This window comes from Macaca fascicularis, chromosome 15 (genome assembly GCF_037993035.2).
Source record: "Macaca fascicularis isolate 582-1 chromosome 15, T2T-MFA8v1.1".
Classification (NCBI taxonomy): Eukaryota; Metazoa; Chordata; class Mammalia; order Primates; family Cercopithecidae; genus Macaca; species Macaca fascicularis.
The window spans coordinates 16634959-16659552 of NC_088389.1; the positions used below are offsets into that span (position 1 = coordinate 16634959).

General features: G+C 45.6%; 1 protein-coding gene across 32 annotated transcripts in view; it reads right to left on the reverse strand.

The window, feature by feature from the left end:
* GARNL3 (GTPase activating Rap/RanGAP domain like 3) overlaps positions 1 to 24594 on the reverse strand; it is a 171981-nt gene that overhangs the window by 23461 nt on the left and 123926 nt on the right. For 28 of the 32 annotated variants that reach the window (XR_012424386.1, XM_074016517.1, XM_045372639.2 and 25 more), the window contains 6 exons: positions 22076 to 22187; positions 16237 to 16335; positions 15760 to 15876; positions 14690 to 14865; positions 12783 to 12941; positions 4515 to 4581 (listed from right to left, as the gene is read on the reverse strand). Coding sequence is in view for 28 of the 32 variants with exons in the window: in XM_074016517.1 (XP_073872618.1) it covers positions 4515 to 4581; positions 12783 to 12941; positions 14690 to 14865; positions 15760 to 15876; positions 16237 to 16335; positions 22076 to 22187 (730 nt within the window). In the remaining 4 variants the exon portion in view is untranslated. The remainder of the gene's footprint in view (positions 1 to 4514; positions 4582 to 12782; positions 12942 to 14689; positions 14866 to 15759; positions 15877 to 16236; positions 16336 to 22075; positions 22188 to 24594) is intronic. The other 4 variants (XR_012424391.1, XR_012424389.1, XR_012424390.1 and 1 more) reach the window with 3 other exon arrangements.

The following is a 24594-nucleotide window of genomic DNA, read 5'->3' on the forward strand; positions in this document are numbered from 1 at the left end:
CTGGCACCACTAGTCCTCCCTTCCCTATTGGAGCTTCCCCCATGGCCTTACAAACTTACTATTTATCCCACACTTCAGAAAAACAAAAAGACCCTTTGAACGCCCTTCCTGTAGCTATTACACCACGTCTCTTTTTCCCTTAAAGTGAGTCTCTGAACAATCATCTGTGCTCCCAGTCTTTCTCTTCTCCCACTGCCTCGCAACCCCTGTGAACAAGTGTCCCGTCCCCCCTGCTTTCCAGAGACACTCGCTCTTGTCTTACAACTGACCTCCACCTCGCTGGGTCCAAGGGTCCCTCTCAGACAGGCATTGCCGGCTCTGGTGGGGGCACAGGTGAGGATGCCCTCCTTCCTGCGGGCTCCTGGTAATCCCTGCCTTTCCGGGCACTCCTCAGTGTACTTTGCTGGTGCCTCTGTCTCTCCCTTCCCCTTGGTAATGTCTTTAGTTTCATGACTTTAAACATCATTTATATGCTAATGAAAGAGCTCCAGGCACAGCTGTTTCTTGAGAGCCTTGGACTTGCACATCCAGGTCACTGGGCATCTCCACAGGGGTACGGGAAGGCACTGACGGGTCCAGGCTGAACTCTTGAGCTTTTCCTCAAACTTGCTCTTGGCCGAGCTTTCCTCATTCAGGAAGCCGTCTTCTCCATTCCGCCAGCTGCTCAGGCTCCAAATTGCACTCTTCCTTTTTTTTCTGTCTTCCTCTCACATCCCAAATTTGATTCATCAGCAAATTAGCTTGGTTCTTTTTTTTTTTTTTTTTTTTTTTAACTGAACACCATTTAATAAAGAACCAGTAGTGTAAACAGGAAAGCTGCACGAAGATACCATGTTGCCGTGGAAGGCTGGTGCTTGCTGCTGGGAAGCTGAAGGCAGGGGAAGCAGCAGATTGGAGGGACGAGTACTAGATCTTGGTTCTTACATTTGAAATTTTTTTTTATTTTTTATTTTTTTTTTGACAGTCTTGCTCTGTCACCCAGGCTGGAGTGCAGTGGTGCAATCTCGGCTCACAGTAACCTCCACCTTCTGGGCTCAAGTGATTCTCCTGCCTCAGACACTCCAGTAGCTAGGACTACAAGCGCGCACCACCACTCCTGGCTGATTTTTGTATTTTTAGTAGAGACAGGGTTTCCACCTTGTTGGCTAGGCTGGTTTTGAACTCCTGACCTCAAATGATCTGCCCACCTTGGCCTCTCAAAGTGCTGGGATTACAGGCATGAGCACTGCGCTTGGTCTTTATATTTGAAATGTATTTCGGGGTGGGCGCTCACGCCTGTAATCCCAGCACTTTGGGAGGCTGAGGCAGGTAGATCACCTGAGGTCAGGACAAAATTGGCCGGGTGTGGTGACGCGTGCCTGTAATACAAAAATTGTCCGGGTGTGGTGACATGTGCCTGTAATACAAAAATTGGCCGGGTGTGGTGACACGTGCCTGTAATCCCAGCTACTCAGGAGGCTGAGACAGGAAAATCGCTTGAACTCGGGAGGCAGAGGTTGCAGTGAGCCAAGACTGCGCCACTGCACTCCAGCCTGGGCGACAGAGCTAGACTCTATCTGGAAAAAAAAAAAAAAAGAAAGAAATGCATTTCAGACCTGACCTTGTCAGCATCTCCACTGCTGTAGTTCTGGTCCTGCTGCTGTCCTCTCATCAGACATATGCAGTCGCCTTCTCCCCGGTCTCCCTGCCCCTACCCCTTCAGCAAATTCCCCACAGCAGCCAGAATGCTCCTCTTCAACCTTGTGGATCCTGTTGCCTCTTTGTTATTCAGGAGGCTGAGGCAGGAGAAACGCTTGAACCTGGGAGGCGGAGGTTGCAGTGAGCCGAGATCATGCCACTACACTCCAGCCTGGGCAACAAGAGTGAAACTCCACCTCAAAAAAAAAAAAAGGAAGAAAGTCTATGAAGGTTAAAAAACTGAGTTCTGAATAAATACTCTGATGATTCTGGAATAAATAGTGGAAAAATAAAATCTTGTCATGTCAGGCAATGTATTATGGGCTTTACTGGTATCATCCTGCTTAGTCCTCACAACAGTTGTGAGAAGCAGGTTTTGTATTCTTACTATTACTTATCTGGAAGTGAAGACTTAGTGAGGTTAAATATGATCGCATCAAAAACAAGGGGCACTTAGGCGAGCTTTTCTAGTTTTCCTGGCATGATTACCTTTAAAGTATCATGAGTAAACAAAAGAGTTCACCCTTAGCACTGAAATTACTTGCATTAAAGGTGAATGATTACTGGGTGCTAAGGGCAGAGCCAAGTTTTCTTTTTCTTTGTCTTTTTAAACAGTTAAAGATGGACTCTGGTAATAAAAATAGAGTTTTAATTATTTAAAAAACCCAACATTAGTAGCATATTGAACTATTTATACTATTTTTCCCCTAAAGTTTACTATGTGAATATATTTTTTCAAATAACACGTAACTGAAAGTTGCAATCTCCATTGTAAAATATTTTCAACTTTAACATATCTGAGATAAAAATTCCTCCACTTAAAATTTATTTTTAATTTTGCTTTGTTTTTTAATACAGAAAAAAACTTCAATGATACAAATCAGTTTCAAATTTTGGGGAGAGCATTATCATTCTACAGCACCTTGTTGAAAAGGGCCTTTATTGTTCAGGCATCTGTGATCAAGTCAAGAACACAGACTAAACAGGCAAATTTCACATGTGCTGTGTGTGTAGGAATGAGTTAGAGAAGTGACCTGGATGACCGTGGGGAGAGACAACTGGTTTTATTGGGGTTGTTCACCAGATGCCTCCCAATGTCTTGGGAAAAAGAAATATAGAAAACAAAAGCCAGATTTCCGACCCAAAGAAATGGGAGGAAGTGGCATGGTTTGGGGAAGACTGAGGCTATGGGAACCTCTGAGGTTACCAGGGCCTTGACCTTGGGATGTAAAGATACAGAGATGTCAAGATACTTCTGATGTAGCGGATCTATGAAAACAGACACACACTGATCCCATCCTGAGACGAAGTCAGAGCCTGAAGCCAGAAGATGAGTAAAGCCATGGGAAATGGAACTCCCGAGGAAGGGCTCTGTGAGACCCAGATGCAGCAGCCGCTGAGTGAGAAGCCCGGCCTGTTCCAGTCAGCACTGACAAGTCTGGCACAGAGCCCACGGCATCCACATTTGTTTCCATGCCCTCTTTTTGTTTGGGATTAATTCTCCCTCTCTAAAAACCTGCTCTATTTTTCTGTTCTTAACTTCTCTTCCACCTAAAATCCCTTCCAGCCTTTCACACGGTTAAAGGATTAAAAAAATCCAAATCAGTTTTTAAAACATTCTGCCACAAGTTATTCTCATAGATGTCTCAATAAAGTGAAAAGAGCATACTTTAAAAAGATGAATTTCTTACAGAAGTGACTTCTACCACGCAGTCCCAACCCCTCCTTGTCCCCATAAATCTGGAGACGCAGGGCACCGGCAGCAGTGGCGGCCTGGCCCACGGGGTGTGGGAGAGTGGCCCATTCCTGCTGCCTTAATGGGGCCCTTCTCATCACATGGGCCATTAAAGACCCGCTGTTCTGAGGAGGGTGCACAGCTCTGTGCATAAAATGTCCCCAAAGAGCAATTATTGTTGAAGAGGTTCAATCACCTTCTCCTAACTTATTCCCCATAAATCTCTAATTTTGAAAGATGATGTTTATAAAACAACCTTCTCTACTAATAATTAGCTTTCTTATATTTATTAATCAAAGATTAATCAAAACATCTGACCCAGCATCGTCACTCTAAATTGATAAAATCCTAGGCTGAAAAACATGTTTTATGTCTTGTTAGACTGGGCAGCTTTATCCAGGAAAATAGCTTACTTCTTTTCTTTTAGCCTTAAAAAATCCTTTTTATGAAAATGTATTATAATATTAGCTTTTGAAATGCTGAACATCCTTAAAGATACTATTTGATACCTTTGGTCTGCCCAACACCTACCCTGCCACCTAATCCAAACTAACCCAATTGAGGCCAGATACCCTGGGTTGAGGCTGATTTCATTAATACCTGAGAAACAGCAAAATATAGAATAGTGACAGTGGTTAGTTAAAATTGTGGGTGCTGGAGTCAAGACAGCACCAGATGCAAACCCTGGCCCTGCTGCTTAGTAGCCACAAGACCTTGAACGAGTTCACCTCTCGAGGCCTCAGTTGCCTCATCTCTAAACTGAGGATAATAACTGAGCCTGCTGCGGGCATTCATTGTGAGAATCAAGTGAGACAATGACCACAGCATACCGAGCACAGCACCTGGCACACAGTAAGGGCCCCCTAACTGGAAGCCACTGTTATCACCGGCGCATCCTGGAAATAGCACCACAAGCGCCAGTTCTTGCACTGTGTCACCAAGAGGCCTGGTGTGCAGAAGGTATTTTTCCGTTCCTTCCTGGAAGGCAATTACAAACCCACGAATGATACACTGAGTAAATCTAAGGACAATCTTTTTAAATTGCCCAGAAAAAAACCAGTCCATTTTAGCAAATAAAGATAAAAGCACATCCTTAACTTACAGTTGTAACACAACAGCAAACCAGCTTCTCCATCTTCGTACACATCAATAGCTGCAACAAAATTAACCTGCAATGATAATGGGCAACGGTAGTGGGCAGGCTGGATGCTGACCCTGTGAAAAGACTTTTTCAAGTTGTGAGCGTTTGCGGGGGCCGTGGCCCTCTGTGATGCAGGTGCCACGGGATCATGTCTGCCCCACCAGCACCCACAATGCACATCGGGGGCTGGGATTATAATACAATGGAGGTGAGAAAGAAAAGAAAAGAAAAAGGAAAGAAAAGTCTCTCCATTCTTTCTTCTCTGGGACTTTCTCATCATCTTTTCATAGCCGTTGAGAAGCTCTGTGTTTGGTATGTCTCCTCTCTCTATTGAAATGCCTCAGGTTTATATGTTGTGCTCCAGCTCCCAGAGCATTTTCACATGAGTTGTTCATTTCACTCTCACATTAACCCAGAAAGTACTAGGCTGGTGCAAAAGTAATTGCGGTTTTTGCCATTGGAAATAATGGCAAAAACCGCAATTACTTTTGTATCAACCTAATATTATTGGCATTATGGTATAATTATCATTTTACGGAAGATGAAAGTGAGGCTCAGGGTGAAGTCACTTAAGTCCCTTGGCTGGTACACGCCACAGCCCACATCTGAACTAAGATTCCGGTTCTCTTCCAACCTTACCGCTCTCGTACCTCCAGTGAGGCAATCCTTCTGCCTCCAACAGATAAAGCCTGTGCAACTTAAAATCGCCACGGCATGTCTTCACACTTCTATTCTTTCTCTGTTCTTCATGTCAAGAGAGGCAGCATGGTGCAATGAAAAGGGTGTCAGAACACCTAGTTCTGTGGTCTGGGGCAAACTCCTCTCTCTGGGCCTCAGTTTCTGCATTTGAGAGGAGGGCACTCAACCTGATGGCGTCCTTGGTCCTTCTTGATTTTCAAAACTCCAGCCCTCTAAGAGCCTCCTGCTCCTTTTACTTCCTCACTTGTATTCTCAACCCTTAGAGCCTGGCCTCCCGTGCTTCCAGGAAAACCACCCTCTGAGCTCAGCCAAGATCTCCCTCTCCCCAAGCGAAGGCCTGGGCCACTGCTCATCTGTCCATCCTGTCCTCTGCAGCCTCTGACGGGTGACATCTTCTGCCTCCTGCCCTCTCTCCCACCTCAGATTATTCTTCAATTTCTTGGCTCTTCTCTCCTTAGTAAAACCCCACTTTCATAGCTCCAAATTTCACTTTGTGCTCAAAACCCTAAACCACGGGCTCAGGCACACATTCTCCCCAGGGCTGCAGCCCCTAGACTATATCATTTGTTCTCAGATGCAACTGATTCCACATCCAAGTCATTAAAAGCAGGAGGTAGTGGGTTGGGGGTTGGGGGGTTGGAGGGGCACAGACTGGGCAGACAGACAGGAGATCAAGCCCTGTCTAGGCCAGTTACTGCCTCTGTGGTGTGTGGCAAATGGCTTAGCCTCTGGCCTTAGGTCTTTGTCTGTAAAGCAGGCATAATGAGAACACTGACCTTGCTGGATTGTAATGGGAATTCAGTGAGACAAGGCAGAGATTTTAGCACAGGGCCTCACGCATCATGAGCACTCAATGAAGGCTATTGGCTTTTTATCTTCCACATAACCAGCTTTCCTTCTAAACCTCCTCCTTTTTGTTAGCATATCTATTCTCAAAGTCTCAGAGCCATCTCCAACCCAAGTCCAGCAGCAGCCTCTTCACACACTTTCTCAGGTGTCTTTTTTGTGCCCCTGCTGCTGTTCTAGGCTAAGCCCTGACCTGCCCGCAGAAGCACCATGTTGTGGGCTCCTGCTGGCTCCCCTTTCCCAGCCCTTCCATCCACACTGTGCTCCTCCCACTGGCCCTGCACTGACTGACCCTCCTCTTCACTGGTGTCACCAGAACACAGCCTTCACCTCTAAATGGTCTCATTATGGTGCCAAGGCCCCAACTGGCCATCCTCAGTCAGTGCCACTGCCTGGGCTTGGGTGCCCCTTCCAATGGAACCCCCAGTTCTCTCCCATCTGTCATTATCTGGCACTGTACTCAGTGCCATTAGGATACAGAAAAGAATAAGGAATAAGGTGAGGTTCCACCCCTTAAGAAAAAAAAAAAACAGAAAAGCACATAAGTACACAAAACAAGGTATAATGGGGCAAATGCCTCAAGCAAAAGTTGCAGGAGCTCAGCGGGGAGTGACAGTGAGGACCAGTGGCCAAGAGCTCCAGCACTGGCATTGGAGAGAGCTGGGGGTTGTCAAACCCGAAATAATTCCCATGGCTCCTATCATGCCCCGTGTTTTAGGCTCTCTGCAGAGCGTGCCTCACCCTCTGGTGCTCTCTTGTCTGTTTTTCCCTGTGGCTCCCCTCCCCATGAGATCTAAGGCTCATGACGCAAAGGCCTGTCTGTGCTGCTCACTGCTGGCCCCTCAGCATCCAGATCAGGGTCTGGCGGGTGGCAGGCACAGAATAAACTCATCGGATGGACAAGGGAGTAAATGAAGTCCCAGCTCCATCACTTCAGAGGTGTGCACACTCACGCCGGTTGTTTCCCCTCTCGGACCTTCAGTTTCTTCATTTGTAACATGGTAGAAAATAAGAATATCTAGACCTACTGGCTTGAGGACTCCAGGAGGTAACTTATCTAAGCACCTGGCACAGGGCCTGGAGCTTGGTAAATGCTCATCTTGGCTGATATCATTATTTAGATAAGGAACCAGCACCAAAGGGTATATTACATGAAGGACAGTCCTTGAGTACCCTCTGACCCCAGAAAGGAACCTTCCTGGCTCCACCACTTTGACCTAGAATCACTTCCTCCTCAGACGCCCCTGTACATGTCAGTTTTACTTCACTATCTCAGCTAGAGGCTTCGTGCTGCACCCTGTCTGCTCTGCCAGACTGGGAGCTTCTCCACAGGAGGGGCCAAGTGCTACCAGCTTTGTGGCTGGACCTGCCATCCCCACCAGCTGTGGGAACACGGTCTCTGGAGTCAGCCAGCTGGGATCTAAGTCCTGCCTCTGCCACTTACTAGCTGTGTGCTCTGGGGTAAATAAGTGACTTCTTTCTGACTTCAGTTTCCTTTTCAATAAAAATGGAGAAATGGGCCAGCCGTGGTGGCTCACTCCTGTAATCCCAGTACTTTGGGAGGCCAAGGCGGGCCTGAGGTCAGGAGTTCGAGACAAGCCTGGCCAGCATGGCGAAACCCCGTCTCTACTAGGTGTGGTCACGGGCACCTATAATCCCAGCTACTTGGGAGGCTGAGGCAGGAGAATCTCTTGAACCTGGGAGGCGGAGGTTGCAGTGAGCGGAGATCGCGCCATTGCACTCCAGCCTGGGGGACAAGAGTGAAACTCTGTCTCAAAAAAAAGAAGAAATGAAGAGCCCCTCCAAGACATAATGCTTATGACATGCTCTGACCCAGGGCCTGGTACACAGAGGTGGCCATTCAATGGTGGCCACAATTATTATAATTATGGGAGGGTTGACTGCAGTGGGAAAGGTGGAACTAGACAGCCTTTCAGTTTAGAGATAAGGCCTGTGTGTGTGTTTGGGGTGGGGTGAGGGAGGGTAGTAGTGATGACAGGTATGGAGGAAGTTCACGCAGCCTTTTAGACCGAGATCTGTGCACAATGACCACAGATGCCAGGGGGTACTTGGCATCAAGTAAGTCTACCAAGGGGCTCCAACGCTGTGCTGACAGGCAGACAAACGTGGCAATATTCAGAGAGTTGGGCTTCAGGGCAGGTGGTGGCAGGCTTCAGCCCCGGGGCCAGGATTCAGGAACAGGCTTGGACTTAACCACTTCCTCCTCAGGCATGCCACAGCACTTTATTATTCAGACCTTTATTAACACTTATCACAATGAGACCTACTTTATGCTTTGATACAGGTGTCTGTCTCCACCTTGGGACAGGGGCCTGGCGGAGTTCTTGCTCCTAGAGATCCTGATATGACAGGTCTGGCGTAGGACATAGGCATTAAATCTTTATTTCATAAGTTTGATTAAAAATAAGTAGTTCTGGCTGGGCATGGTGGCTCACGCCGGTAATTCCAGTGCTTTGGTAGGCCAGGGAGGGAGAATTGAACTACGATTGCACCACTGCACTCCAGCCTGGGACAGAGCTAGACCCTGTCTCTCTCTCTCTTAAAAAAAAAGTAGTAAGTAGTTCATTTTATTGGTATTTTAAAATGATAACAAATAATATATGGTGGTTGTAAAGATTCAAAACACAGATTTGTAACAAGTGAAGTGGGAACTGTGCCTCCCCTAGCTGGCTCTGCCTTCAGCCCTCCCTGTGCTTCTGGGCTCAGCCCCCAGCTGAGAACCACCGGATTCTGGGCAGATGTCAAGATGAGGACCTGAGCCCTCCCATAAACCAGGGACCCAGATCCCATGACCACGCCTGCAGTTCCTCCCAGAGGAGCCCTTGGTTTTGGGAACGAGGTCAGTGCTGGTGGCTAGAGCAGCGGCAGTGGGTCACAGCAGGCCCACTGGTACAGTGAAGTTGACAGTGACTTTCAGAATGTTGCTTTAGTGCTTCTTAAACATTTCCTCTCTTGAGCTAGGATTGTAATAGAACCCGAGGTGGGTAGAAGCCTGAAATAGGGACCAAGTGGTCCTGCCTAAGAGAGGAGGAATGGCAGCAGGAAGCGAGGCCTGCCCAGTTAACACTGGTGCCCGCAGAGGCGGGCAGGCAGTAAGTGTAGACGGAATGGAGATGAAATTCCAATGACCCAGGCTGTGTCCCCACTGCCCTGGGTGCTGAGCTGCAGGAACATCTTGGTAAAAAGCTAGTCCTGTTCCCACAAGGCCTATTTCTAACCAGCTATTAGAAAACATATAGCTCATTATCTTCTTCATTTTCTTAGGGCTCATCTCCCCAGCCAGACAGTACACTCCCTGAAAGATGAGTGAGTGCATCGGACTAAGCACCTGTGCCTGCTGGGAGCCGTGCTGTCGCCATTCTACCACGGGAGGGCTGTGCATGCTGATCCTCTCAGAGCTAGGAACTAGGAAAGGTTTTTTTCTTTTTCCTTAAAATTTTTATTTTCTTGGCCAGGTGCAGTAGTTCACACCTGTAATCCTAGCACTTTGGGAGGTGGAGGCGGGAGGATCACAAGGTCAGGAGATTGAGACCATCCTGGCCAACATGGTGAAACCCTGTCTCTATTAAAAATACAAAACTTAGCTGGGCAGGGTGGCCGTGCCAGTAATTTCAGCTACTCGTGAAGCTGAGGCAGGAGAACCGCATGAACCAGGGAGTTGGAGGTTGCAGTGAGCCAAGATCGCACCACTGCACTCCAGCCTGGGCGACAGAATGAGACTCCGTCTCAGTAAATAAAATAAAAATATATTTTTTTTCTCTTAGGAAAAAACTTTGTATATTTGTCTTTTTTGTTTTTTTTGAGACAGAGTCTCACTCTGTCGCCCAGGCTGGAGTGCAGTGGCCGGATCTCAGCTCACTGCAAGCTCCGCCTCCCGGATTCACGCCATTCTCCTGCCTCAGCCTCCTGAGCAGCTGGGACTACAGGCGCCCGCCACCTCACCTGGCTAGTTTTTTGTATTTTTTAGCAGAGACGGGGTTTCACCGGGTTAGCCAGGATGGTCCCGATCTCCTGACCTCGTGATCTGCCCGTCTCAGCTTCCCAATGTATATTTGTCTTTTAAAAAGCACATTGAAGAAAGGACAGAAAACTTGAGAGTCATTCCTGACAGCCATCCAAAAAACAAAACACAGAAGTCATCAAAGAAAATGGTTCTTAACCCAATTTATCCAGGGTCTTTACAAATCATAGGAAAAAGAAATCCTATACTGAATTATAGGACATTAAATATAGGTAAATAATAAAAAGATCATATAAAAGAAATTTAATAAAATGATTTTTTCTCTATCGCTACCCTGATGAGTAAGTAAACTGCACAATTTTCAGCCACTTAAGCATGATTTATTTTAAAATAGAACTTGTCAGAAACTTTCTCTGAAATGAGGTGAGGACTTTTCCACTACCAAAAGCTGGCTAAGTCTTAAGAAACTAGTTGTCAGGAAAAGGACTGATTGAACAAGGACCTGCTGCACCACGGCATTTCTGCTTTGTTTGGCTGCTCACACAGCTTTGAGAAGGAAGAAGGGGGTGAGAACTTCTTTTTTTTTTTTTTTTTGAGACAGAGTCTCACTCTGTCGCCAGGCTAGAGTGCAGTGGCATAATCTCGGCTCACTGCAACCTCCGCCTCTTGGTTTCAAGTGATTCTCCTTCCTCAGCTTCCCGAGTAGCTGGGATTACAGGTGCGTGCCACCAGGCCTGGCTAATTTTTGTATATTTAGTAGAGATGGGGTTTCACCATGTTGGCCAGGCTGGTCTCGAACTCCTGACCTCAGGAGATCCGCCCACCTCGGCCTCCCAAAGTGCTGGGATTACAGGTGTGAGTCACTGCGCCTGGCCAAGGGGGTGAGAACTTTTAAAGGACAAACCAGGCAGGGCCCCTGTTCCTCAGAAGTCTGGGTGGGAAGACATGCTGGTCCAGGGATGCCCAGGCAGTGGGGGGTTGGGGGGTGAGGGGAGTGGGTGACATTCCTCTCAGCTTTAAATTAGGAAGTTTCAGGACCTACTCCTTCTCCTAGGTCTATATTAGTATCACCTGAGGGCAGACTTAAAAAATATTGGCTCCCAAGTACCACACACCTCCAGATTCTGATATAATTGGCTTGGCCTGGGGTCAGACACTGATCTTTTTAAAGCTCTCCAAGGGATGACAGCCAGGGCTGCAAAGCAATGAAATATACCAGGGATTCCCAACTTGGCTAAATATTAAAATTATCTGGGGACCATTTAAACATACCCAAACCCATGCCACACTTCAGACCCAGGAAATCCCTGGAGGAGCAACACAGGCAGTAGTAGCTTTTCAAATTTCTCAGATGACTCCAATTGCAGACAAGTCTGGTCACCACCAATATAGATAAGAGAAATGACAGACCACTCTGTGATCAATAACAGCTAAAGACAAGAAGGTCTCCTAATTACATCTAGATTTTTCTATTTCTGATTTTTCTGTTTCTTAAAATCTTGCTCTAATTAGGTCTTAAGTCTTCCTAAAATAGTAATTAGCAATTTTAATGAATATTTATATGGAGCATATTTCCAATTAATACAAACTGTAAAGCATAATTGGAAGAATTCCGCAGTCTCTTTGATTTAGCTGAACAGGACTGGAGGTAGCCTGTGGGTCCAGAAGCCCTCATTAGGAACTACAGTCTCCCTGGAGCTGACATCCCCATTCTGTGGTTTCCTCAGTACCTAGGCCAGAATACTGGCTTGCACTGCATGATGCAAACCTCAATGGCTCACTGACAGTGGGCCTTGTCCTGCCTCATAGAGATACATGGGCTGAAGAACTCTGTGATCTGCTAATGTCAGTGTCAGTGTTGAACGATCGCCAGTGACAGGCTGCCAGGCCTCAGGGTGGTGAGTGCTCACCACTGTCCAGTGAGCGCCAAGGTTTAAACCCCACACAGTCACCTTTAGAATATGAGTGCAGTTTTGGGTGGCCCTAAATTTTGTGCCACACTAGGACATCCTTGTTCTCTGTGTATCAGGCCAGGGGTGTAGACTCTTAGGGCAGATCTGCCCGCTTACTCTCTCCTAATGGGTTTCCACCCCTTCTTCCTTTCCTACTGGGCTTTTAAGGGGGTAGGGAGGGTGCTGTACCCACTCTGGCCACCCAGTCCCCAAAATGAGAGTCTGCAGTCCCTCAGAGGTCAAGCTTATTCTCCAAGTGCCCTCCCAGGAAAAATCATCTAACAAATGCTCTCACTTATTTAGTTATTATATTCAGTCAAAATTTTGACTCTTCATGTCTTTTTTTTTTTTTTTAATTTTAAATACAGACAAGGTCTTGCCATGTTGCCCAGACCGGTCTCGAACTCCTGGGCTCAGGCAATCCTCCTGCCTTGGCCTCCCAAAGTGCTGGGATTACAGGCGTGAGCCACTGTGCCTGGCCTCTTCATGTCTCTTTTATTTGGAAGGATGGAGTGGCAAGGAAAGATCTGAAAACTAAACAGGGCAGTCACATGATAATACATAGAACCATTCTGACCTATAAAAATGGCAACTTCACATAGCTCAGTCTAAATAGTGAATCACACAATACTGATGTGATGAATAGTACATAACTTTAAAGAAATCCAAATCATGGCATCTCAGGGTTAGAAGACACGACGATGATTAGTCTTTTCTGATTCCCACTTGTCCCCACAAACGCTGGCTTACCCTGTTGGCCTCCACGTGGTGGAGCCTGAAGGCTTCTCCTGTGCTCTCGTTCACCACATCAAACTGGTGTCGATAAGCCACACAGATGAGATTGTCACTCTCTTCAGCTGGCCCATCCACTAAGGTCATCACCACGGGAGAGTCGGACAGACAGATCTCCTGTGTGGTTGGTAAGGATACAAGAGACGGGTGAGAACAGAGCAGCCAGCTCCATGCCAAGCCCCACTGCCCATTCCCTCCTTTCAGAGACCACCTTCTCCAGGCTCCTGCAGAGCCTTGTGCTACAGGGAAGAAGGGACAAGAGAGGAAAGTGCCAGGGGTCACATCAGACATCTCCTTTCCATAACCTGTCCTCAAGACTCAGGCCTCTGTCTACTGGAAAGGGTCGAGGCCAGGAAACAATTTAACAAAATGGAATCAACAGTATGGTCTGCTTTATCCCTTACATTGTCTGGTCTTGTCCTGGGATTCAGTGATAGTATTAATAATTGCTAACTAATCTATTTGTGTACTTAACATGTGCTAGGCACTGTTCTCATTGAATCCTACTTATAAGGTAGGTACAGCTACTATTCTGTCTTAAAGGTGAGGAAACTGAGGCTTAGAAGTCAATCACAAAGTTTACACAGGGTAGAGTTAAGATATAAACTCAGGAAATGTCATTTCAGTGCTCATATTACATAAATGTATATGCTGCATGTAAATCTGCATTAAAATAGCTAATCACTATATGAAGAAAGCTAACACCTAACTAGAGCAAGATTTTAAGGTGTTTTAACTTAACTGTCATGCTGCTCTGTCCCCTGAAGTTGAACATTAGCAGAAATTCATAGGCATAATTCAAAAGGCTTTAACTCTAGGCAAAAAATAATTTCTCAGCTCACCAGTAGAAATACTCCATCTCAGTGGCCAATGTTAGATATATTCCATACCTTAATGTACCCTAGTCTTTAAAAGGTAAGAGATGGTGACGTCAGGGAGGGAACTTGAGCCTGGAGGAGGTTTCTCTCACAAGGCTCCCCTTCAATCTCCCAGCAAATCCTGCTGACTGAGGCAAGCAGGAAAGCATTGCCCACTGCTTCTTCCCATCTCTCCTGCTACCAAAGCCACCAACCTTTCTTGCCAGGATCCTGCACTGGTCTTGTTGCAGGCCTTCTTATTTCCACCCTTGGCCTCCTAAGCTCCCCTCTACCCAGAAGCCAGCACAATCTTTTCAAAACATGCCACTTCTCTGCTTCAAATCTTCCAATGGTTTCCCGTCTCACTCAGAGTCAAGGCCAAAGTCTTTGCAATGGCCTGAGGGCTCAAGAGCATATTTCCCCGTTCTCTCTGACCTGCCTGCCTTGTTCCCTCTGCTCTTGACTGTGCCTTCAATAGGACCTCAGGGCCCTTGCCTGGCTGCTCCCTCTGCCTAGAATATCCTTTCCCTAGATATCCTCATCACTCACTCCCATACTTCTTTTGGATCTCTGCTCAGAGGTAACCTATTCAGAGAGGGCTTCCTGGGACATTCTTTCTGAAACAGACGTTCCCAACTCCCTGCTCTATTATCCTTTGTTCCCTGGCCCTCCTCTATATTTAATTTTAGTACTTCTTTCTGCCAGCCATCATAGCTTTATTTGCTTATTTCTGTTAACTGTCAACTGGAAAGTAAACCCCATCAGAAGACTTTGTTTTGGTCATCGCTGTGTCCTTTGTACCTAGAACAGTACCCGTAGATATTCACTGGAATCAATGAGCTGTAGCTTTAGTCTTCTGGGGGAAACAAGAGCACCAGGGTGAGGGTTTTCCTAGTTGGCTACCAAACAGCGGAACAACCTCAGTGGGTAACAAACCCTGGGTGGAAGGACAGAGTCTGCCTCATGGCACCTTGACTGGGAGACAGATGGTTTAAAGAGCAAACCTACCCTGATGTACTGGAATTCTTCAACAGGTGACTCAGACAGGGGAGATAACAATGAGGTGCTGCTGACCCCGCTTGGCTTGTTGTGTTTTCTTGTGATCAGTAGTAGTTTATTCCGAATTGCGACCACAATCCTCAGCTCTCTGCTGTGGTGAGTGTTAACAGCATACAGGTGGCAGCCTGGGCAGAAGAAAGAAATGATGCCCTACATGTGACAGGCAGGTGTGGAAGCCCCTAGGCCTTGGTAATTTGGCAATACCTAGGAATCCTGGAAATTAAACATAACTCAGTGAATGGACTAAGAATATTTCTGATACCAGGCAAAACGGAGACTAGATATTAAAATTAGGTTGAGTTACAGGAAAATTAAGAAAATCCTATCCCCAGCCGGGTGCAATGGTTCACACCTATAATCCCAGCACTTAGAGAGGCCAAGGTGGGCGAATAACCTGAGGTCAGGAGTTCGAGACCAGACTGGCCAACTTGGTGGAACCCCATCTCTACTAAAAATACAAAAATTAGCTGGGCGTGATGGTGGGCGCCTGTAATCCCAGCTACTTAGGAGGCTGAGGCAGGAGAATCGCTTGAACCCAGGAGGCAGAGGTTGCAGTGAGCTGAGATCGTGCCATTGCACTCCAGCCTGGGCAACAAGAGTGAAACTCTGCCGAAAGGAAAGGAAAGGAAAGGAAAAAGGAAAAAGGAAAGGAAAGGAAGTCCTATTTCCTATATTCTAGAGTTTGTGAACTTAACTTCATACCTACTACATGGCATCAGTTAAAGTAATGAGAGCTCCAGGAACCAAACTCTAAACATTTCTTCAGTAACAGATTTGCTAACAGAGTTTAACGCATCTCTAGAACCTGTTATGCAAGGCCTAGCATTTCTTCTAGTCCTCAATGTGTTTGTCTAGCTTTCAAGCTTCTTATGGAAACAGTGATGCTATTTTTGTGATGTTTCCAAACAAAAAACAAACTAATAAGATCAAATTCCTACTCATTTTTATTTTCAGCAAAATGTGGGCAGCGTGAGGGGAAAAAAATGAATTGAATGGAATCTACCAATCTATCAAGTCACCTTTTGTTTTCTCCAACTTGTTTTCTCTGCAGTCAGACCTGCTCTTCCCAGTCTGCTTCCCCTCAAGGCCCTTTTGCAGAGCACTTAGCCTGAAGACAAAGAGGCGAGCATCTTTTCCTAGTGACATAAAAAGGGCAGAGGAGGAGATTAAATGGAAAAGTAAGGTGACCTGAAGGGCCTCCAAGGGCCGACTGTGTAGGAAAACTAGGACTGGAGATGTTCTGGAATTCGGGAGGCACCCGACACCACTTTTAACCGATGCAATTACGTATGCATCCCTTTCCTCCCCACCGCCCCCTGCCACGGCTTCCCTCCCCAGAGAACGAAGGGGCCACTGAGGGATCCCAAGCACTGGGCATCAGGAAAGGAAACAGCTGGCAGAGCCTATGCCGTCAGACCCCGGGGATCTGTGGTGTGGGCCACAGAAGACAACTGTTTTCCTTCCTCCACAGCATGCCACCCGGCAGGGGATACCACCTTTGTCTGCTCTGAGAACCAGAAGGTCCAGGGTCTCGAGCACGTGCATCTGCTTCACTGGCAGAGTTCTGTCAAACACGGACACTGATGGAAGGTCATCTGGAAAAGGAAACCTGGTTACCCATCACTGCAACCCAGCCCATGCTTTCCAGAACCCACCGAATGTGCCTGTGGGTAGTTTTGAACCCAGGTTCTCTCTAGGCAAGGAAGGAAGTCAGCTTCTAGGGCTTTCATAAGCTCTACACAATATGTTCAAGCACTATTCTCCTCCTAGCTCAGGAACAAGTACTGGCGCTTTCTTCCCATAGGCAATTCTATATTCTGAACTCTATATAGGGGGCATAGCAGCAGAAGCATGAGAACGCTATTTGTGTTCATCAAAGAAAAAGCAACATCTCTCAATACCATTTTTTACTAGGGTTGTACCAAAGGCCTGAACACCAAGTTAAAAAAAAAAAAAAGAGCAGCCATTTCTCTCAAGTATTTTCTTATTGTTATGTAATATTTGAAATTACATTATATCTTAGGTCATATTGTATACATCTCAAGAAAGCAAAATTTAAATTTCCTTTTGGATTTCAGATAAATACAAACACACTCTACCCTAACATGTCCTGTGTTTGTGAAAATAGTAGTTTGCCTATACATTTTCAGTATTTTTTCCCAAAGGAATAGGAAATCTCCTTTTTAGACAAAAACATAAATAAAGAGAAGTATCAACTAAATTGCCAAAATAGCAAGAAAAACGAATTGAAGTGGGAATGCTCAGGGAAATCTCCAGTAAATGGATGGTTCAAGACACTGCACTTCCACACAGGATTTGTTGTTGAGGTTACTCACTGGGAATCGAAGTTGCTAACAATTACTTTGCTCCTGGGGGCCCCGAGGACACAGGGGGCTAAAGGAATTACTAACGCTGTTCCATTCAGTTCCGAAAGCAAAAGGGTCTCTTCTGAGATGGATGGCAGAATCAGGGCAAGGCAGAGGTGTCCGGGATGGTGGAGACATTTGGGGCAGAAGTGGCTGGCCCAGTCTTCACCTGCATTTATTCTGCAAATGCTTTGCTGCAGGGTTGGATTTGTTTAAAATGTAGGAGCAAGGGGCTCTGAGGATCTTTTCTTTTCCAGAAATCTAAGTGTGGTTGGGAGTTCATCCCTTCATGGGTGGCATCCAGGAGGGAGCAGAGCTTTCACCATCAGGATTAACAACTATCCCCCGAGTGGGGGAAGGAGCTCCCACTCCTGTAGGCCTGTGAGGGCTCAGAGTTGTCAGAGCACAGACTAAGCTAAGCTTAGTAATATATCTAGGGCTTGTCTCTTGTTCCTCTTAAATATTGGGGTGAATGCAAATTTTACAATAGCTCATCAACCACTTTTCTGCCTCCTCTACCCTGGGCTTCCACAAAATGGAACTAATTCTCAGGGTCTTTGTACTTCCGTTGGGGCAGACTTAATTTTTCAAAACGTGGGATGATCACCCTAATACCCATCATCATAGTTGGCTAAATAACTACAATTATTCCATTTGTGGGAGAAGAGCAGTCACAGCAGGGACAGGTAACATACACTAAGGGCTTTCTCTATGCCAGACCCTAATGCTTAGGGTTTCATATGTTTAACTTAAATGTCCCGATGACCCTACTAGGTAGGAACTTACAATATTCCCATTGAACAAAGGAGGAGCCTGAGGCTTGGTGTTAATGGCTTGTCTGAGGTCACACCTCCAGCATGTGGAGCCCAAGCCTGTGCAAGGACAAAGCCATGCTTTTCACCAGTGTTGGAACATAAACTGGGATGTTGGAGCAGCCCCATATCCCAGTGGATAGAGATGCGGGCACAGCAGCAACAGCACTCCAAGGAATTAATAAATGACAGAGGCCTTTCATTTTACATAGGAACAGAGGTATACATTGTACAGCTGCTGAGCTATGTACAGAGTGAATTAGCACTTATTCTCCATCCAGTCTTTCTCAGATGGCTGAACAAGTTTGTGTACAACACAAGAAGGAAGTGGAGGCAAGGATCTGACAGAGTGACAGGTGGATTTAATGACTGACTGATGACAATGCTTTCCTTCCTGTAATCTCTTTATGAAGAACAATCTTTTAGAACCAGCTTTTCTGTTACTGCAAAACCAAAACACATGGTGAGAGCATATTTAATCAGTATTTAGTTTCCTTTCAAAGTAGGTTTTGCTAACTTAGGATACAAAAGATCTTGATTTTTAATAATGACCTTGAAAGGAGTAGACTCTCAAGGGATATATCTAATGAAATTAAGCAAAGGCTAATGGGATAGAGTGGAACTCAGTCTGAAACAAAATGGATGGACTCACTCATGGCAACAGTTCATAATATGATTAAATGTAGACAAGAAAAAGGTAAACAAAGAAATAAGAGAATTGTGGCTTAAAAGCACAATAAGAAATACAAAGAAGGCCCTGAAGATTATTCTTTTTTTTTTTTTTTAAGCAAAAACAAACAGAAGCATCATCGTACAATAAGGACATGAAAAAACTAATTCAAATCATAAATCTAAGCCAATGGTGGGTATAAACAGCTACACCCACCATCCTGTCGAAGATGACTTCCTTCAAATTTGGAAGGAAGAATTTCCTGGCAAATCACAATACTCCTTATATCTGACATTTCTATTAAATTTTGGATCCTTAAGATAAAAATTTCAGAAAGGAACTTGGTAATTTTGGTTTGGATTTTGCATTTAAAAAAATAGAGGCAACTCAAATAGAGTATTTCGGTTTTAGGCAAGCTTACGAATAGTCATTATGAAGCACGCTTTCTCTTTCCCAAAAGGGCAAAAGGGAAGGAGTGAACATTCTTTAAATCACAAAATTTTTCATAATTATTTGCCCAGGACTATATTTTTGGAAATCTGTGTTGGAGACATTGGTAGAGTTTAATATAATGTAGTTGGTTTAGTGGAAAGAGTCCTGGACTAACAATCACATCTGGGTACCAGTTCCAGATGTGCCACTAACCAGTTGTGAGATCTTGGTTAACTCGCATCATTTATTTAGGCCTCAGCTTGTTCATCCATAAAACTACAGACTGCACTAAACCTCTAAAGTCTGTTTTTTTAATTCCTTTTGATGTTGTTGTTGTTTCACTTTTGGTAAGATCTAAGGATTTTATTACTTTTTTTTTTTTTTTTTTGAGACGGAGTTTCACTCTTGTTGCCCAGGGTGGAGTGCAATGGTGCAATCTCGGCTCACTGCAACCTCCGCCTCCCGGGTACAAGCAATTCTCCTGTCTCAGCCTCCCGAGTAGCTGGGATTACAGGCATGCACCACCACACCCAGCTAATGTATTTTTAGTAGAGACAGGGTTTCTCCATGTTGGTCAGGCTGGTCTCAAACTCCTGACCTCAGGTGATCCGCCTGCCTCGGCCTCCCAAAGTGTTGGGATTACAGGCATAAGCCACCGAGCCTGGCCTACTCTTTTCTTTCTTCTTTTTTTTTTTTTTGAGACGGAGTCTAGCTCTGTCGCCCAGGCTGGAGTGCAGTGGTGCGATGTCGGCTCACTGCAAGCTCCGCCTCCCAGGTTCACGCCATTCTCCTGCCTCAGCCTCCCGAGTAGCTGGGACTGCAGGCGCCCACCACCACGCCCGGCTAATTTTTTGTATTTTTAGTAGAGATGGGGTTTCACCGTGTTAGTAAAGATAGTCTCGATCTCCTGACCTCGTGATCCACTCACCTCGGCCTCCCAAAGTGCTGGGATTACAGGCGTGAGCCACTGCGCCCGGCCTTTTTTTTTCCTTTCCTTTTCTGTTTTTTTTGAGACGGAGTCTCGCTCTGTCGCCCAGGCTGGAGTGCAGTGGTGTGATCTCGGCTCACTGCAAGCTCTGCCTCCCGGGTTCACGCCATTCTCCTGCCTCAGCCTCCTGAGTAGCTGGGACTACAGGCGCCTGCCGCCATGCCAGCTAATTTTTTGTATTTTTAGTAGAGACGGGGTTTCACCGTATTAGCCAGGATGGTCTTGATCTCCTGACCTTGTGATCCGCCCACCTCGGCCTCCCAATGTGCTGGGATTACAGGCGTGAGCCACCGCGCCTGGCCTACTTTTTTTTTTTTTTTTTTTTGAGATGGAGTCTCGCTCTGTCACCAGGCTGGAGTGCAGTGCTGCGATCTTGGTTCACTCCAACCTCCTCCTCCAGAGTTCAAGTGCTTCTCCTGCTTCAGCCTCCCAAGTAGCTGGGACTACAGGCACCCGCCACCACATCTGGCTAATTTTTGTATTGTTTTAGTTAGAGACGGGGTTTCACCACATTGGCCAGGCTGGTCTCAAACCCCTGATCTTATGATCCGCCCGCCTCAGCCTCCCAAAGTGCTGGGATTACAGGCGTGAGCCACTGCGCCCGGAAGGATTTTATTACCTCTTAGCAATCTCATAGAGACATAGTAAAGATAATAGCTGCCATTTAATAAGTTACTACTATGTGCCAACCACTATGTAAACACTTAATACAGATAACTTTAGCCCCTCCTTGTAGTTGTGATCATCATCCCATTTTGTTTCACCAATTTTCATCATTATAAACTATTTTCAGCATCTTAAAAAATTATCCCCAATTTAGAGAAACTCAAGGCTCATAGAGGGTGAGTTTTCTTTAAGATCACAGTTTCCAATCATTTTGTAATTTCAAAAATTATATACTGAATTTAAATTATAAATTTATGAATTTTAAATTATCTGCCTTTTGTTAAGTTCATTATAGATACAATGACTATGGGCACACAATTGAAACACGTATCAAACATGAGAGATGAGGTCAGAAACAGTTCCATTATGAAGCATGGCTCACATCTATCATACTTCAGAAGGCACCGGGCATGGGGCCCTGGCACACAGCAGGTGCTTGGTAAATGTGCCCAGTAAGTGCTGGAGGGAGGATGTATAGGTTGTACTGAAGGATGGGCAGATGCTCCAGTTTTAGGCCATTATGTCATTCTCACAGTGGCGGCTTTGGGATTCTCACAAAATGTCACTATGGTAACCAGAGACTGGGCAGCTGTTTCTGGGCAGTCCGAGGAAATGCCCTTTGAAGACATTGTCTCTGTGCCTATGGCTCCCTCTGAAGCCCAGGAGACAACCTGTTACTAGTGTTTAGCTCCTCTGTCATTCATTCAGGGTCTGGAATAATCTAAAGGGGACTCCTGATGGAAGGGACCCCACCGTCCTTGAGTCTACACCTGCTCTGAAGTTGCACCCTCTCTGGGTGACGGTGGCTCATCTGTGGTGACAGAGAACAGACTAACTCCCCGGGCAGGCTGATCTATCTGGCTGTCAGAATGTGTGATTTTATGTTGAGCTGAAATCTGTCTCCTTGTCAAAATCTTTTTGTTTCTATATCCATCAAAAATGAGTTATCTAAGGTTCTTATGGTTTGTTTTGGAAATCAGTACTTTTTGAATCAGAAATCTTTTTTTTTTTTTTTTTTTTTTTTAAGACTTCGAGAGAGAGAATGTCCCTGAGACAGTGGTTCTAAATAATGTGTCCTTGTTGATTTAAAGTAAAATGTTGGAGTGATAATAAGTATTGGCTGAAAAGGAGATTCTTTTCACAGGTTATTTGATATCCACAGTCCCATCATATATTTTGGGAAGAGAACCTATGGCCCACCCTCCAGCATGCTTGGCTCAGAGTATATTACTTCTTCTTGCCCTGAAAACAAGGGTTTAATTTCATAAGGAAATAAAACTTTGCTAAACTCTCTGCAGACCACACATTTATGGTCCAAAGGGAGTTGGTTGGTGGTCACTCATCTTAGAAGTACTACAAGTTATATGAAAAAGACATTTGTAGGAGCAGCTACTCACTAACCATCCACTAGCAAGACGCCAGCATCAGTGGAAACCAGCAAGGCCTGGCCCCAGGGATCTGCACACACGGCTTCGTGAGGGAAATTACTGCAGAAACACTGGGGCTCCCACGGCTGTGAGGCAATACAAGCATCGGAAGATAAGTGCACCAGAAAAAATACACTGCAGCCCACCAAACGGAAATGTACAGTACCACACCTGAAACAGTAACACAGATACCCCCGTGGGAGCGGAGTCACTCCAAACCCTGGGGTCTGGACTCAGTTACCTTTCTTAGGAAGAAAAGTCTTCTTTCAAATATGTATGCAATAGGAAAAGAGTGAATTCACAGGTTTCTGGCACCATAACCTGTCTCCAATATTATAATGTTTCTCAGGGGCAACTGATGCATTCATAACGGTTTCTAAGCAAGCATTTTGCTTTAACACCTGGGAGCTGGGCCAAATGGTGCCTCTGTTTTAGAGAATTCATATTAGTTTAATCATTAAAGGAAGTCCCACGTTATTCTATAAGAAAGTCAGATTCCTGTGTTGCTGATTCAGCAGATTAATAAAACATAAATGATGCTTTAAAAGGTTGATATTGTTTTCACGTGAAAATGCTTATTGATCCACATAAGATACAAAATCTTAAAGAAAAAATAACAGTTTGTAGAATGCAAGTGCTGTGAACAGAGCTACTCAGGTTTCCGCATGACATATCTATACCGAGTGAACTCTTCTTAGTTCATTTCCATCTCAGCCATAAAGGGGGAGCCTTAGAGCCACATGTGGATGTGTGGAGTAGGAGGCATTGTGTACCGTGATCTTAATCACACCAGAATTGTGGACATTTTCAACAGAATTCTTAACTTCCCTCCAAAGCATTGGATGAGCCTCAAAGAGCTTGTAGAGATTCTCAGGCCCAAGTTGAAGTCTTACATCTTCACTTTTACTCTCAATCAGGCATCAGGGCCCGATGTGTCCCACCTGGGGCTGTAGTAGAGCCTGTGTGTGCACGTGTAGGTGTGTTCTTAAGTACCCAGGCAAACGTGCACTCGCATACTCAAGGTAAAGCGAAGGGCAATGAGGACCACCTTTGAAAATAGCATTAGGGCTGGGGGTAAATACTGTGTGTTACTGCTCTCTTAGAAAAGGAAAGGATGCTCTCCCTTTAGGAAATGCACGGCCTCAAAAAGAATATTCTAATTGCTAAGATGGGACTTGTAATGTTCTAAAAAGATCCCCTAAAGAATGTGAAAACACTTTGTAAATGGAAAAAAGGCTAAACAAGTGCAGGTCATTGATTGAAATGGCATTTCCCCAAGAAAATTTCTGGCAATTCTGAATTTGTGACTTCACCAAGAGAACATAAAAAAAGCAAAGTTAATATAAATGTCAATAGGGAGAAAACACAGACATCAGCATTAGGTAACACCAAGACAGAACAACCAGTTCTTAGTAACAAAATGTTTTCTGCCCAGAGGACACAAGTTTGGAACACTAAGGCAGAAAGAAGTTCTTCCCCCATAAGATCCAAGGGCCCTACAGGATCCACAGAGGTGTCAAGGAGGTCTGTGAAACCCCCCAAATTATACTCAAATGCTGCATATATGTGCCATTTTAACCTTTTTTTTTTTTTTTTTTTTGAGACAAGGTCTTGCTCTGTCACCCAGGCTGGAGTGCAGTGGTGTGAACATGGCTCACTGCAGCCTTGACCTCCTGGGCTCAAGCGATCCTCCCGCCTCAGCCTCCTGAGTAGTTGGGACCATAGGCGTGCGCCACCATGCCTGGCTAATTTTTTTTGGAGACAGGGTCTCACCATGTTGCCCAGGGTGGTCTTCAATTCTGGGCTCAAGTAGTCCTCCTGCCTCAGCCTCCCAAAATGCTGGGATTACAGGCATGAACCACTGCACCTGGCCCCATTTTAATGGGCGGGTGCATGCAGGGTGTCTACTGCTTTTCACAGGTGCCAGTGACCATGTGAAGTCTGAGGAACTGTTGAATACTGGGGTGTGCAGTGTCAGCAGCAAACTCAGATCTGCCCCCACAGTTGCTCTGGTCTGAGGACAGACAGTGTTTGCCATTGCCCTGGACTCCCTTCCATGGGGAAGCCTTCATGTGGATTCCACCGGGTGACAATGTGGTCTCCAGGCCTTCATGTCTAAGTGCAGAGTCTTCCTGGGCTCTCTCTAAGAGCATGACCACAGCTCATGAAATGATGAGTGCTGAAGAGGTGGGCAAAGCCGGGTTCTTTGGGCACAGAACACTCTTGGGAGCAGCAGGGGACTCTGGTCTCTGCAAAGCCAACTGCACAGCAGCCCATGGGGCCTTGTGGAGCTGAGTTTCTCCGAGGGTGGTCTGTGGCCTGCGGGTGGGTTATAAGTACTGACCTCAACAATGGACGCTCACTCTCTGTTATTACCTGGTGAACAAGTTATGGTTCTACAGACTTCTGTTTTTAATATAAGCCTAAGAACTTATTGTTATTAAATCTTACTGGAATCTCGTATCTATAATGTGCTTGGAAACAGTACATTCC